The sequence below is a fragment of the Bos javanicus genome, chromosome 13, assembly GCF_032452875.1.
Source record: "Bos javanicus breed banteng chromosome 13, ARS-OSU_banteng_1.0, whole genome shotgun sequence".
NCBI classification, from domain to species: domain Eukaryota; kingdom Metazoa; phylum Chordata; class Mammalia; order Artiodactyla; family Bovidae; genus Bos; species Bos javanicus.
The window spans coordinates 17,637,992-17,653,102 of record NC_083880.1 but is presented as its reverse complement, the minus strand read 5'-3'; the positions used below and the strand labels follow the sequence as shown (position 1 = coordinate 17,653,102).

Genomic DNA, 15,111 nt, shown 5'->3' with positions numbered 1-15,111 from the left:
ATTTTTAAGAAGAACTAACTTTTATGGCAATAAAACCTATTTCGGAAGTATTCCCTAAATCCTTATAAGAAAGAAACCCATTTTTTATCACCATGATATTAGCTTTTTGAGGGCTTATTATGCAATGGCTATGCATTATTACAAGCATTTGACACGTCTTAAAGGCGTTTTAATCCTCGCGATCATTCTGGGAGATAGGTAATATATTAGATCCTTTAGTTAGGAAGAAATGGAGCAAAGAAAGGCTGAAGAACTTGCCCAAGACCACACAGCAGTTCACCAACAGCCCAGAATTCAAAGCCAGGAAATCTGGCCTGAACACTGCTGTTCCAAAATATGCTGAGAAAGTGATATTGAAAAGTCTTTTTAAGTAATATGATACCAAATGAATCTATATTATTATTTCATGTCTAGCTATAACTACAAATGATAATTCTGAATCTTAAAACATATTTCTAACAAAACAAAAAGACTTTAGATATAGGCAATATTGGAAATCTACTTCAATAAAGATTTGTTTTTTGTAAAGAAATTCATCAATACACATTCATTCAACCATTCTGCTGTTTCTTTATGCATCTGACATACACTTATTGAGCACATAATATGTGTTAATGAAACTTTTAGTACAGGAAGCATGGTTTTGTCATTTAGATCTTTATCATCCAAAGTAATAAACTGTAAAAGATTGTTAATTGTTTCTATTGAAAATAAACAAAATCCTCCCCTTTTCCCTGGAAGCTATAAACAACTATGAAGTTAATATGATGTGATGTTTCAGAGCACCTTACAAAATCATAGCTACCCACGATGATACTATCAACTAGAATCATCAAGGAATGATTAAATCCTATTCAGTATAACCTAAGTATTTGTAAATTCATGATTATATAATTTTAAAAAATCTATGTATTATAGAATCAACTTAAGTAATCATCTACGTATTCATTTACATAAGAAAATTATGCTTCAGAGCCAATGAACAAGGCCTTACCAAAATCTACATATGAACAGAAGTACATATGTACATAATAATCATGTATAATAATAATAATGTACAATTAACTTATTGTAATAGTTTAAAGATAATGTCATACAATCAATAAGCTTTCTAATTTGGAAATGCAAATAAGATTAAACTCAGGAAACACTTCCTCCTCTGGCTCATTTCCAACAGCATACACACTCTACAAGCTCCCCTCTTAACATAAAACAAGAAACTCTTTTGAACTCCACATTCCTCTTCAGTTACCATCCAGGTCTCCATTGCCTGTCCCAGTAAGTATTCCCTACGGAGCTGTTTATGTGTATTCACTACAGTCCAGCTTCCAAGTGGACTATTTACTGAAATGACTTCTGGCCAAAGCCACGAATCCTCTCCTTAACCTTTCTGCAGTGTTCATCCAGTAGAGTTGAGGATTCTCTTCTCTTGGCCTGTATACTATATTATGCTGCTCTATTTCCAGAAGAAGTATTCAGTGCTAATATTTCTTCCCCTAGAAATAAAGAATTTGTCCATGTTACCTGCCATCATCTTGATCCACTTCCCTTAAAATGCTGTCATCATTCACGTGCAGCAGGCCACCAGTTAGTGAATCGGTCTTTTCAAATATTGGTGCAATCACACGTTCTTCCGGTGTCCATTTGTCATCATTCTTTTTCTTTACTCCCTTTCTGTGCACACCAGGATCGCTACTTTAAAAAGTCCAAAAAAAGCCAATGTTTTCAAATAATTCGACTAATAAAGAATAAAAAACCAATTCTTGTAAAATTCCAACTCTTACCCATATTAAGTCATATGAAGTACCAACCATATGCAAGAAAACAAATTCTTCCTTCAAACAGAGATACATAATTATGGTACAATATGATATGTAAGAGTTGGCATATGAAAGTGATAAGTGAAATAAGGAAGGATTTGCAGAAGAAGTGAAGACAGAAGGTCAAAAGGAAGAGAAAAGCGAGAAATCATTCTACGGGGAGATTAGAATGTGAGTACACAGATCAGGCACACGGCATCTAGGTTGTTTCCTAGGAACCTGGAAGGAAAAGTACAAAATACATGGAAGAAAGTAGAGAGATGCTCTGGAAAGACATTGGGAAGAACCTTAAGGGCTACACTGAAAACCTGGAGTCCACTGCCTAAACACCACGACTCTTAGACGTGGGAGTCATAATTAGATTTACACTGTATTTTTTTGTTTTGCTTTTAAATACAGTAATGTTTATTTTAGGAATTTCCCTGGTACTCCAGTGCTTAGGAATCTGCCTGCTGATGCAGGGGGCGCAGGTCCGATCCCTGGTCAGGGAAGATAGCACATGCCACAGAGCAATGAATCCTGTGCTCCACAACCACTGAAGCCAGCACCCTGGAGCCCACGCTCAAAGAAAAAGGTAACACTTAATTTAGGTGATTTTTAAAATGACATGTGGCACATCCACCATGAAAGAAGAAATCAAATTTAGGCGGGGCGGGGGGCAGTTTACTTGTAAACCACCCACATGGGTGACATCAGCATCATGGATGAAAGGTAGGTGCCTCATCGGCTCTCCCGCCACCAACAGCAATCTGGCTCCATCCATGGACATACTCAAAGTGCTAGGAGAATAAAACTGCCAACCAAGAGTACTCTATCCAGAAAAGCTGTCTTTCAGAAATGAAGGAGAAATAAAAACTTTCCCAGAAAAAGCAAACCTGAGGGAGTTCATCACCACTAGTCCCGCCTCATGAGAAACGCTGAGAGAAGCCCTCAGACTGAAATGAAAGGATGCTCATTAGTGACATAAATTTAACTTTACAACACACTGGTTAAGGCAAGTATGCAGTCAACTCCAGAATACTCTAATACTGTAACACGGTGGTATGTTAACAAAGGAACTCAAGTATTGAGGCTAAAGGACAAGAGTATTCAAAATAACTATATCCCTAGTGAAATATAAAATTCATAAATCACAAACATTAGCTCAAGTTAGAAATGATTTTACAGGAAAGTAACAAATGACCTACTGTTAAATTTTGATATAGGCTTACCTATGAGAACCTTTATTCTCCATAGCAGGAAACGCCTGCTTGTTAGTTCCTCGACTCCTTCTCTGCTGAATCAGTCGACTCTCATCAGCAGCATCTTTGTGCTTCTTTTCTTCTTCAACCTTTAATGAAAGTTTGACACTAAGAATAATTGCTATTACTTAATTCTAGAGACTCTGTTTTCAATTTATTATTTGACTCAGTATTTGCCCTGATTTTAAGTGATAAAAATATATTTGTGCTTACATAAATTTTATCACTTACAAGTCACTGAAATTTTTGTAAAATGTGCTTCTGTCTGAGGGAAAGAAACAAAATTCCCAAAATTTCAAGAAAGGCTTTTTTAATAAGATACAATTATTCACATCCAGTCTTCCCCATCTGACTGGCAGAGATAGAGAAATAAAAACACACAACATCTGTTCTCTTCAGTCTTTACCACCTGGATTTTCCATTAAACAGTCAGATGTAGAGGATGTGACACCTTAGTGCCTCAGAGACAGAAAGGAAACTTTCTTCTTTCTGCACTAAAGCTATTCTTTCCCCACTGCCTTTTCTAATTCTTTTTTCATTTGGATCCAGGAGATAGCAAAACCCTGATGGTTTTCACTGAAATATATGAACCAAAGTTTACCAAAACACAAGGAGCAGAATGAAACTGAGGAGGTGTTAGTGTGGAATTCTGGAATATAAGTAATGCTTCCCAATTCCACATTCAGTAACCATCAAATTTTATAGCTAGAGGGTATAGAAATAACTATCTACCTTTGCCCCACTGTTTACCAATAACAGCTTTAAAATAAAATAAAAAAAAAAGGTTAAATGAGTTGTTCAAAGCCCCTAAAGTGGCATTCCCTAACATTTTATGGCACCAAAGGAGATGATACAATTCTGTACTCTTGAATCTGATAAAATTACCAAATGAATTCCTCAAATGAATCAGGTAAGTTAAAAGCATGACTTTGGCAAAGTAATTTAATTCATTAGTTGGAGTAGGGTTCATTCCCCTTTTTCTTTAAAGGAGAATAGCTGCATTTTTTTCTTTTTTTGTCTTACACAAAAGAGCAAGCAAGTTTAAAAACCTACTACTGAAGAAAGAAAAATTTCACAGCATCTAAATATATGAAAATACTCATTTCTGTCCTATTACCATAATAAGCATTTTGTGTAATGAAAAGGTTTAATTGTTAAACACCAATTCAAGATGCTACAAGAGGACTCTGTTTTAAAATTGATCTTAAAAAACAAGTTTTAATTTGTAGAAGAGAAATGTTTATGTGAGGATGAAATTATGAGGCATTTTAAAGTACTACTATGACATAAGAAAGAAATAGAAAACCCTATTTGAAAAGATCTTATTCAAAATTGATGGCGAAATCAAAAGCTTTGCAGACAAAGCAAAAATTAAGAGAATTTAGCACCACCAAACCAGTCTTACAACAAATACTAAAGGGATTTGCAGCCAGTAAACACAAGAGAAAGGAAAGACCTACAAAAACAAACCCAAAACAATTAAGACAATGTCAACAGGAACATATATATTGATTATTACTTTAATATAAATGGATTCAATTCATCAACCAAAAGATACAGAATAACTGAATGAATACAAAAACAAGAGCCAAATATATACTGCCCACAAGAGACCCGCTTCAGACCTAGAGACACATACAGACTGAAAGGAAATGGATGGAAAAAGATATTCCATTTGAATGGTAACCAAAAGATAGCCAGTGTGGCAACTCTTATTTCACACAACATAGACTTTAAAAATTATAACAGACAAAGGACACTACATAATGATCAAAGGATCAATCCAAGAAGAAGATATAACAATTGGAAATATTTATGCCCCCAACATAGAAGCACCTCAATACACAAGGCAAACACTAACAGGCATAAGAGGGGAATTCAACAGCAACACAGCCATAGTGGGGGACTTTAACACCCCACTTACACCAGTGGACAGATCATCAAAACAGAGAATCAATAAGGAAACACAAAACTTCAATGAAACATTAGACCCAATGGATCTAATTGATATCTTCAGGACTTTCCATCCAAATGCAGAAGAATACACTTTGTTCTCAACTGCACATGGAACATTCTCTGGGATAGACCACATCTTGGGCCACAAATCAAGCCTCAGTACATTTAAAAAATTGAAAATATATCACGTATCTTCTCTGACCACAACACTATGAGACTAGATATCAACTACAGGAGAAAAATGTAAAAAAACACAAACTCAGGGAGATTAAACAATTCATTACTAAATAACGAAAAGGTTATTGAAGAAATAAGAAGGGAAATCAAAAGATTCCTAGAAACAAATGATAACAAAAACACGACCACCCAAAACCTATGGGATTCAATAAAAGCACTTCTAAGAGAGAGGTTGATAGCAGCACAATCCTACCTCCAGGACAAGAAAAACTTTGAACAGGCAACACTCTACATTTAAAGCAGCTAGAAAAAGAACCAAAACCCCCCAAAGTCAGCAGAAGGAAAGAAATCATACAGATCAGAGCAGAAATAAATCAAAAAGAAAATGAAGGAAACAATAGCAAAGATTAATCAGACTGAACACTGGTTCTTTGAGAAGATAAGCAAAATGGACAAACCACTAGCCAGACTCATCAAGAACAGAAGGGAGAAAAATCAAATTGACAAGATTAGAAATGAAAAAGGAGAAGTTACAACAGACAACACAGAGATGAAAAGGATCATAAGAGAATGTTATGAGCAACAATATGCTAATAAAAGGGACAACCGAGAGGAGATGGACAGATTCTTAGAAAAGTTCAACCTCCCAAAACTGAATCAGGAAGAAATAAAAATTACAAACAAGCCAATTACAAACACTGAAATAGAAAGTGTTATCCAAAATCTCCCCAAAACAAAAGCCCAGGACCAGATGGCTTCACAGGGGAATTTTATCAAACATTTAGAGAAGAGCTAATGCCTATTTTTCTGAAACTCTTCCAAAAAATTGCAGAGGAAGGAACACTTCCAAACTCATTCTATGAGGCCACAATCACCTTGATACCAAAACCAGGCAGAGACAACACAAAAAAGAAAATTACAGGCCAATATCACTGACAAACACAGATGTAAAAATCCTCAACAAAATTCTAGCAAACACAATTCAACAACATATTCAATAGCTCATATACCATGATCAATTCGGGTTTATGCCAGGGATGCAAGGATTCTTCAATATACACAAACCAATTTCAATGTGATGCACCATCTTAACAAATTGAAAAATAAGAACCATATGATCATCTCAATAGAGGTAGAAAAAGCCTTTGACACAATTCAGCACCTGCTTATGACAAAAACGCTTCAAAAAATAGACACAGGAGGAACCTTCGTCAACATAGTAAAGGCCGTATAGAATAAACCCACAGCAAACATTATTCTCAATGAGGAAAAATGAAAAGCATTCCCTCTAAGATCAGGAACAAGACAAAGTTGTCCATTCTCATCACAGTTATTCAGCATGGTTTTGGAAGTCCTAGCTATGGCAATCAGTGAAGAAAAAGAAATAAAAAGAATCCAGATCTGAAAAGAAGAAGTAAAACTCTCTCTTTTGCAAATGAAATGATACTACACATAGAAAACCCAAAAGAAACTATCTATTTTCTAGTAAAAGAAAATTACTAGAGCTAAACAATGAATTTAACAAAGTTGTATGATACGAGGTCAATACACAGAAATCACTTGAATCCCTATGTACTAACAATGAAAAATCAGAAAGTGAAATTAAGGAGCCAATCCCATTCGCCACTGCAACACAAAGAATAACATATCTGGTAATAAACCTACCTAAGGAGACAAAAGACCTGTATATGGAAAATTCTAAGACACCGAGGAAAGAAAAGAAAGACGACATAAACAGGTGGAGAGATATTCCATATTCCTGGGTAGGAAGAATTAATAGTGTGAAAATGACTATATTACCAAATGCAATCTACAGATTCAGTGTGATCACTTTCAAATTACCAATGGCATTTTTCATAGAACTAGAACAATATATACAATGGACTATTATTCAGCCATAAAGAGAAACACATTTGAGTCAGTTCTAATGAGGTTGACAAACATAGAGCCTATTCTCCAGAGTGAAGCGAGTCAGAAAGAGAAATATAAATATCATATACTATTCGCATATACATGGAATCTACAAAGATTCTGAATCTACAATGGTACTGATGAATTTATTTGCAGGGCAGCAATGGAGAAACAGATATAGAGAACAGACTTATGGACATGGGGGGAGAGGAAGTGGGGAGAGGGTGAGATGGATGGAAAGAGTAACATGGAAACTTACAATTCCTTATGTAAAATAGATAGCCAATGGGAATTTGTTGTATGACTCAGGGAACTCAGAAAGGGACTCTGTGACAATCTAGAAAAGTGGGATGGGGAGGGAGATGGGAGGAGGGTTTGGGAGGGAGGGGACATGGGTGTACCTATGGCTGATTCTTGTTGACGTTTGACAGAAAACAACAAAATTCTGTAAAGTGATTATCCTTCAATTAAAAAATAAATACATTTTCTAAAAACCCCATTTGAAAATTTCATCATTTTCTTCTTTTTTCCCTGTAAACAGCACATAACAGCTCTAATTTTCTTTCTATGCCCTCTTCAATGGCAGATAAAGGTTGAAGGAACAATCTAGATATAAAAAAAGTAGTAAAACTATGATTATCCAAGTTGGAGATTTAAAAGTTTTCAAATACATCTGTGATTACCAAGCAGAATTCAATATTCACGGAATCAGGAAAGAACAAATGAGCTGAAAAAATCAAGTAACCACAATGACTGAGTTTTAGATATGGAAGAATTTGCATTTTAGTTTAACATTTGTAACAAAGAACTGACATGCTAATTTAACACCTATAAATACTGAAGCTAATAAAGTTTCTTAAAAATAAAACTTGAAAATAACTTCTTAACTTAAAAAAATACTTCTTAAAAATAAACTTCTTAAAATTTTATTCTTTAATAAAATTCTTAAAATGGAATATACATATTACTAGAGATATTTTTTAAAGTAAAAACTTATCTTTCTGAGATAATTTTATAAACTCTGTTGGTAATTCTTTCCTTATAATTTTATAACAAGTAGTCTACATAAGAAAAAAATCATGAATTGTGATTTCATTCATTCAATGTGTGTGACTTGCAGATATTAGGAAAAGATAAATCAGAATCTCTCTGGGGGTGGGGCGGGGTGGAGTTCTACATTTTTTTCTTTAAGACTGTTGCAGCTTAAAATTTTCTCATGTCATGAAGAGAGTTTAAGAATCTCATTTATATAATTATAAATTATAATTTTAGTAAAGGACAAGATAAAATGCTTATTTCCTCTTTATTTTCAAAAAGATTCAAAACCTCCACCAAGATTATACCAAACAGTAAGATAAATTAGTTAAGTACATTCAGTATGTATCAAACAGTAAGTTAGTAACCGCAAGAAACAGAAGGGCCACAAATTCTTAATTCATAATATATCTGCTAAGGCCTAAAATAGAGCTCATCTAGAATTGCCTATGAATGAAAGTTTTGCTAGATTAAATAGAAGACATCGCTTGATTAATTTCAAAGTGAGAATTTTTTAAAAAAGAGAAATTACTTCAAATTGAAATGAACTTCCAGAGGGAACTATATTCAATATAGATATATACATATACAAGTGTAACCAGGTCACATTGCTATACACCTGAAACTAACACAGTATTGTAAATGACTACACTTTAAAGAAAAAACAAAAACAACCACTAACCTCAAAAACAACCACCAAAAAAGCTAAGTATCAAATTTTCTTTCAGGTCTTCATAAAAATCAGCTATATGTCATTCAGAAGAGTATAAGTATTGAGTTTTCACAACCTCACTTTCTCCTAAGTTGAATTTGAAATAATTTACCTCATATTTATAATATAGAGCACCTCCTCTGACTTACCCCCACTATTTCTGTTGTGTTTGTTAAATAATGTTTCATCTTGACCTTCATTCTGTCTCGTATTCATCTTTTTTTAATTTATTTATTTTAATTGGAGGCTAATTACTTTACAATATTGTATTGGTTTTGCCATACATCAACATGAATCCACCATGGGTGTACACGTGTTCCCCATCCTGAACCCCCTCCCACCTCCCTCCCCATACCATCCCTCTGGGTCATCCCAGTGCACCAGCCCCGAGCATCTTGTATCATGCATTGAACCTGGACTGGCGATTTGTTTCACATATGGTATTATACATGTTTCTATGCCATTCTCCCAAATCATCCCACCCTCGCCCTCTCCCACAGAGTCCAAAAGACTGTTCTATACATCTTTGTCTCTTTTGCTGTCTCGCATATAGGGTTATCGTTACCATCTTTCTAAATTCCATATATATGCATTAGTATACTGTATTGGTGTTTTTCTTTCTGGCTTATTTCACTCTGTATAATAGGCTCCAGTTTCATCCACCTCGCTAGAACTGATTCAAATGTATTCTTTTTAATGGCTGAGTAATACTCCATTGTGTATATGTACCACTGCTTTCTTATCCATTCGTCTGCTGATGGACATCTAGGTTGTTTCCATGTCCTGGCTATTATAAACAGTGCTGCGATGAACATTGGGGTACACGTGTCTCTTTCCCTTCTGGTTTCCTCAGTGTGTATGCCCAGCAGTGGGATTGCTGGGTCATAAGGCAGTTCTATTTCCAGTTTTTTAAGGAATCTTCACACTGTTCTCCGTAGTGGCTGTACTAGTTTGCATTCCCACCAACAGTGTAAGAGGGCTCCCTTTTCTCCATACCCTTTCCAGCATTTATTGCTTGTAGACTTCTGGATCGCAGCCATTCTGACTGGCATGAAATGGTACCTCATTGTGGTTTTGATTTGCATTTCTCTGATAATGAGTGATGTTGAGCATCTTTTCATGTTTGTTAGCCATCTGTATGTCTTCTTTGGAGAAATGTCTGTTTAGATCTTTGGCCCATTTTTTGACTGAGTCGTTTATTTTCCTGGAATTGAGCTGCAGGAGTTGCTTGTACATTTTTGAGATTAATTCTTTGTCAGTTGCTTCATTTGCTATTATTTTCTCCCATTCTGAAGGCTGTCTTTTCACCTTGCTTATAGTTTCCTTTGTTGTGCAGAAGCTTTTAATTTTAATTAGGTCCCATTTGTTTATTTTTACTTTTATTTCCAATATTCTGGGAGGTGGATCATAGAGGATCCTGCTGTGATTTATGTCAGAGAGTGTTTTGCCTATCTTCTCCTCTAGGAGTTTTATAGTTTCTGGTCTTACGTTTAGATCTTTAATCCATTTTGAGTTTATTTTTGTGTATGGTGTTAGAAACTGTTCTAGTTTCACTCTTTTAAAAGTGGTTGACCACTTTCAATTTGTTAATGTGGTGTATTACATTGATTGATTTGCAGTTATTGAAGAACCCTTGCATCCCTGGAATAAAGCCCATTTGGTCATGATGTATGATCTTTTTAATGTGCTGTTGGATTCTGATTGCTAGAATTTTGTTAGGGATTTTTGCATCTATGTTCATCAGTGATATTGGCCTGTAGTTTTCTTTTTTTGTGGCATCTTTGTCAGGTTTTGGTATTAGGGTGATGGTGGCCTCATAGAATGAGTTTGGAAGTTTACCTTCCTCTGCAATTTTCTGGAAGAGTTTGAGTAGGATAGGTGTTGGCTCGTCTCTAAATTTTTGGTAGAATTCAGCTCTGAAGCCATCTGGTCCTGGGCTTTTGTTTGCTGGAAGATTTCTGATTACAGTTTTGATTTCCGTGCTTGTGATGGGTCTGTTAAGATTTTCTATTTCTTCCTGGTTCAGTTTTGGAAAGTTGTATTTTTCTAAGAATTTAATTTCTTCCACGTCCATTTTATTGGCATAGAATTGCTGATAGTAGTCTCTTGTGGTCCTTTGTATTTCTGTGTCGTCTGTTGTGATCTCTCCATTTTCATTTCTAATTTTATTGATTCGATTTTTCTCCCTTTGTTTCTTGATGAGTCTGGCTATTGGTTTGTCAATTTTATTTATCCTCTCAAATAACCAGCTTTTGGCTTTGTTGACTTTTGCTATGGTCTCTTTTGTTTCTTTTACATTTATTTCTGCCCTAATTTTTAAGATTTCTTTCCTTCTACGAATCCTGGGGTTCTTCATTTCTTCCTTTTCTAGTTGCTTGAGGTGTAGAGTTAGGTTATTTACTTGACTTTTTTCTTGTTTCTTGAGGTATGCCTGTATTGCTATGAACCTTCCCCTTAGCACTGCTTTTACAGTGTCCCACAGGTTTTGGGTTGTTGTGTTTTCATTTTCATTCGTTTCTATGCATATTTTGATTTCTTCTGTGATTTGTTGGTTATTCAGCAGCGTGTTGTTCAGCCTTCATATGTTGGAATTTTTAATAGTTTTTCTCCTGTATTGACATCTAATCTTACTGCATTGTGGTCAGAAAAGATGCTTGGAATGATTTCAATTTTTTTGAATTTACCAAGGCTAGATTTATGGCCCAGGATGTGATCTATCCTGGAGAAGGTTCCGTGTGTGCTTGAGAAAAAGGTGAAATTCATTGTTTTGGGGTGAAATGTCCTATAGATATCAACTAGGTCTAACTGGTCTATTGTATCATTTAAAATTTGTGTTTCCTTGTTAATTTTCTGTTTAGTTGATCTATCCATAGGTGTGAGTGGGGTATTAAAGTCTCCCACTATTATTGTGTTATTGTTAATTTCCCTTTCATACTTGTTAGCATTTGTCTTACATATTGCGGTGGTCCTATGTTGGGTGCATATATATTTATAATTGTTATACCTTCTTCTTGGAGTGATCCTTTGATCATTATGTAGTGTCCTTCTTTGTCTCTTTTCTCAGCCTTTGTTTTAAAGTCTATTTTATCTGATATGAGTATTGCTACTCCTGCTTTCTTTTGGTCTCTATTTGTGTGGAATATCTTTTTCCAGCCTTTCACTTTCAGTCTGTATGTGTCCCCTGTTTTGAGGTGGGTCTTTTGTAGACAACATATATAGGGGTCTTGTTTTTGTATCCATTCAGCCAGTCTTTGTCTTTTGGTTGGGGCATTCAACCCATTTACGTTTAAGGTAACTATTGATAGTATGATCCCGTTGCCATTTACTTTATTGTTTTGGGTTAGAGTTTACACTCCCTTTTTGTGTTTCCCGTCTAGAGAATGTCCTTTAGTATTTGTTGGAGAGCTGGTTTGGTGGTGCTGAATTCTCTCAGCTTTTGCTTGTCTGTAACGCTTTTGGTTTCTCCTTCATATTTGAATGAGATCCTTGCTGGGTACAGTAGTCTGGGCTGTAGCTTATTGCCTTTCATCACTTTAAGTATGTCCTGCCATTCCCTCCTGGCCTGAAGAGTTTCTATTGAAAGATCAGCTGTTATCCTTATGGGAATCCCCTTGTGTGTTATTTGTTGTTTTTCCCTTGCTGCTTTTAATATTTGTTCTTTGTGTTTGATCTTTGTTAATTTGATTAGGATGTATCTTGGGGTGTTTCGACTTGGGTTTATCCTGTTTGGGACTCTCTGGGTTTCTTGGACTTGTGTGATTATTTCCTTCCCCATTTTAGGGAAGTTTTCAACTATTATCTCTTCAAGTATTTTCTCATGGCCTTTCTTTTTGTCTTCTTCTTCTGGGACTCCTATGATTCGAATTTTGGGGCATTTAACATTGTTCCAGAGGTCTCTGAGATTGTCCTCATTTCTTTTAATTCGTTTTTCTTTTTTCCTCTTGGATTCATTTATTTCTACCATTCTGTCTTCTATCTCACTAATCCTATCTTCTGACTCCGTTATTCTGCTATTTGTTCCCTCCAGAGTGTTTTTGATATCATTTATTGCATTATTCATTATATATTGACTCTTTTTTATTTCTTATAGATCTTTGTTAAACCTTTCTTGCATCTTCTCAATCCTTGTCTCCAGGCTATTTATCTGTGATTCCATTTTGTTTTCAAGATTTTGGATCATTTTCACTATCATTATTTGGAATTCTTTATCAGGTAGATTCCCTATCTCTTCCTCTTTTGTTTGGTTTAGTGGGCATTTATCCTGTTCCTTTACCTGCTGGTATTCCTCTGTCTCTTCATCTTGTTTATATTGCTGCGTTTGGGTAGCCTTTCTCTATTCTGGCAGTTTGTGGAGTTCTCTTTATTGTGGAGTTTCCTCGGTGTCGGTGATTGTACGGGTGGCTTGTCAAGGTTTCCTGGTTAGGAAAGCTTATGTCGGTGTTCTGGTGGGTGGAGCTGGATTTCTTCTCTCTGGAGTGCAATGAAGTGTCCAGTAATGAGTTTTGAGATGTCAGTGGGTTTAGAGTGACTTTGGGCAGCCTGTATTGTATATTGAAGCTCAGGGCTATGTTTCTGTGTTGCTGGAGAATTTGTGTGGTATGTCTTTCTCTGGAACTTGTTGGCCCTTGGGTGGTGCTTGGTTACAGTGTAGGTATGGAGGCGTTTGATGAGCTCCTGTCAATTAATGTTCCCTGGGGTCAGGAGTTCTCTGGTGTTCTCAGGATTTGGACTTAAGCCTCCTGCTTCTGGTTTTCAGTCTTATTTTTACAATAGCCTCAAGACTTCTCCATCTATACAGCACCGTTGATAAAACATCTAAGTTAAAGATGAAAAGTTTCTCCACAGTGAGGGACATCCAGAGAGGTTCACAGAGTTACATGGAGATGAGGGAGGAAGGAGACAGAGGTGTCCAGGAGGATAAAAGGGGGAATCAAAAGGAGGGAGACAGATCCAGCCAGTAATCAGTTCCCTAAGTGTTCTCCACCATCCGGCACACACAAAGAGATCCACACTGTTGGGTAGAGAAGAGAAGGGGGATGGAGGAGATAGAGGCAACTTGGTGGAGAAAAAGGAGAGTCCAAAGTGGGAGAGAGCGGTCAAGCCAGTAATCTTGCTCACAAGTAAATGTGGGTACTGAAGATTGGGTTCTTAAAGGTACAAAATTGATAACAAATACCAAAAAGCAAAGATTAAAAATCTAGAGTAGAGGTTGGATTTTCAAAAATTCAATATTAAAGAAAAAAAAAAGTACAAAAAGTATAAAATATATATATATGAAATTTGCTTTAAAAATAGGGTCTCTTTCTCTCTCTCTTTTTTTGCAAAGTAATAGTAGGTTATAAAAATGAAAATTAAAGGAGTAATAGAGGACTTAAAAATTTTTAAAAATTAAAAAAATTAAAGAATGATAATAAAAATAGTAAAAATATATCTAGGACTTTCTCTGGTGTTGTTGTGGGCAGTGTGGGGTCAGTTCATTTTCAGATAGTTCCTTGATCCGGCTTATATTTCTCAAGATCTATAGGCCCCTCCCTATGTAGTCGGTACTAACGACAGGGTTTTAATCTATTGCACCTGTCACTTCCAAGGAGGTTCCCTCTGTTTTAGCTTCTTCTGTTTGCTGGTCTCTTCAGTGTCTGATTTCGGCCCTGACACAAGGGGGGTGGTGGTGGACACTTTTTTTAGGCTCACTTGTTCAGTCGCACTGTGGGGACGGAGGGACGCTGCAAACAAATAACACTGGCCTGTGCTTGCAGTGCCTCAGCCACACTGGGCCTGCCCCTGCTCACGGCGCGTGTGCCCTCCCTGCCCACACTGCTCAGGCTCCAGGTTGCTCTGCCAGGAACTGTCCGAGGCCGGCCCTTGGGTGCCTGCACCTCCCAAGTTTAAGCTGCTCAGGTTCAGGCGCTCAGGTAGTCCTCAGAGGTGCAGACTCCGTTGGGCCTGTGTTTTGTGCACTTCCCAGGTCCGAGCAGCTCAGGTGATGAGATGTTTGGTGAGCGTGGTTGCTGCGACTTATCGCCTCCCCCGTCCCTGCCGTTGGGTTTTCTGGGTGTACAACCGGTGCACCTTCTCAGGCGGATGTTGATTGTCCAGAATCCCAAGAAGTCTTGGTTAGCAACGAAGCCTGCTTGCAGTTTGGTAGATAATGCCTCTTTGGGGCCGTGATTGCCCCCTTCCAGCTCTGGCTGCCTTTGCCTGCCTGTCACTGGAGGCAGGGGATGGGTTGGCCTGCAGCTGGCTAGCTCTGCTCAGTCCT

The 15,111-nt window shown here is 36.7% G+C and overlaps 2 protein-coding genes across 7 annotated transcripts in view; one reads left to right on the top strand and one right to left on the bottom strand.

The window, feature by feature from the left end:
* LOC133258989 (ankyrin repeat domain-containing protein 26-like) overlaps positions 1 to 15,111 on the top strand; it is a 41,974-nt gene that overhangs the window by 5,811 nt on the left and 21,052 nt on the right. The window lies entirely within an intron of this gene.
* The window catches only part of LOC133258988 (ankyrin repeat domain-containing protein 26-like), a 46,683-nt gene that overhangs the window by 20,288 nt on the left and 11,284 nt on the right, over positions 1 to 15,111 (bottom strand). For 4 of the 6 annotated variants that reach the window (XM_061435789.1, XM_061435785.1, XM_061435786.1 and 1 more), the window contains exons 8-9: positions 3,032 to 3,150; positions 1,525 to 1,695 (exon numbers count right to left, since the gene is read on the bottom strand). In XM_061435789.1, coding sequence (XP_061291773.1) covers positions 1,525 to 1,695; positions 3,032 to 3,150 — 290 coding nt within the window. The remainder of the gene's footprint in view (positions 1 to 1,524; positions 1,696 to 3,031; positions 3,151 to 15,111) is intronic. The other 2 variants (XM_061435787.1, XM_061435791.1) reach the window with 2 other exon arrangements.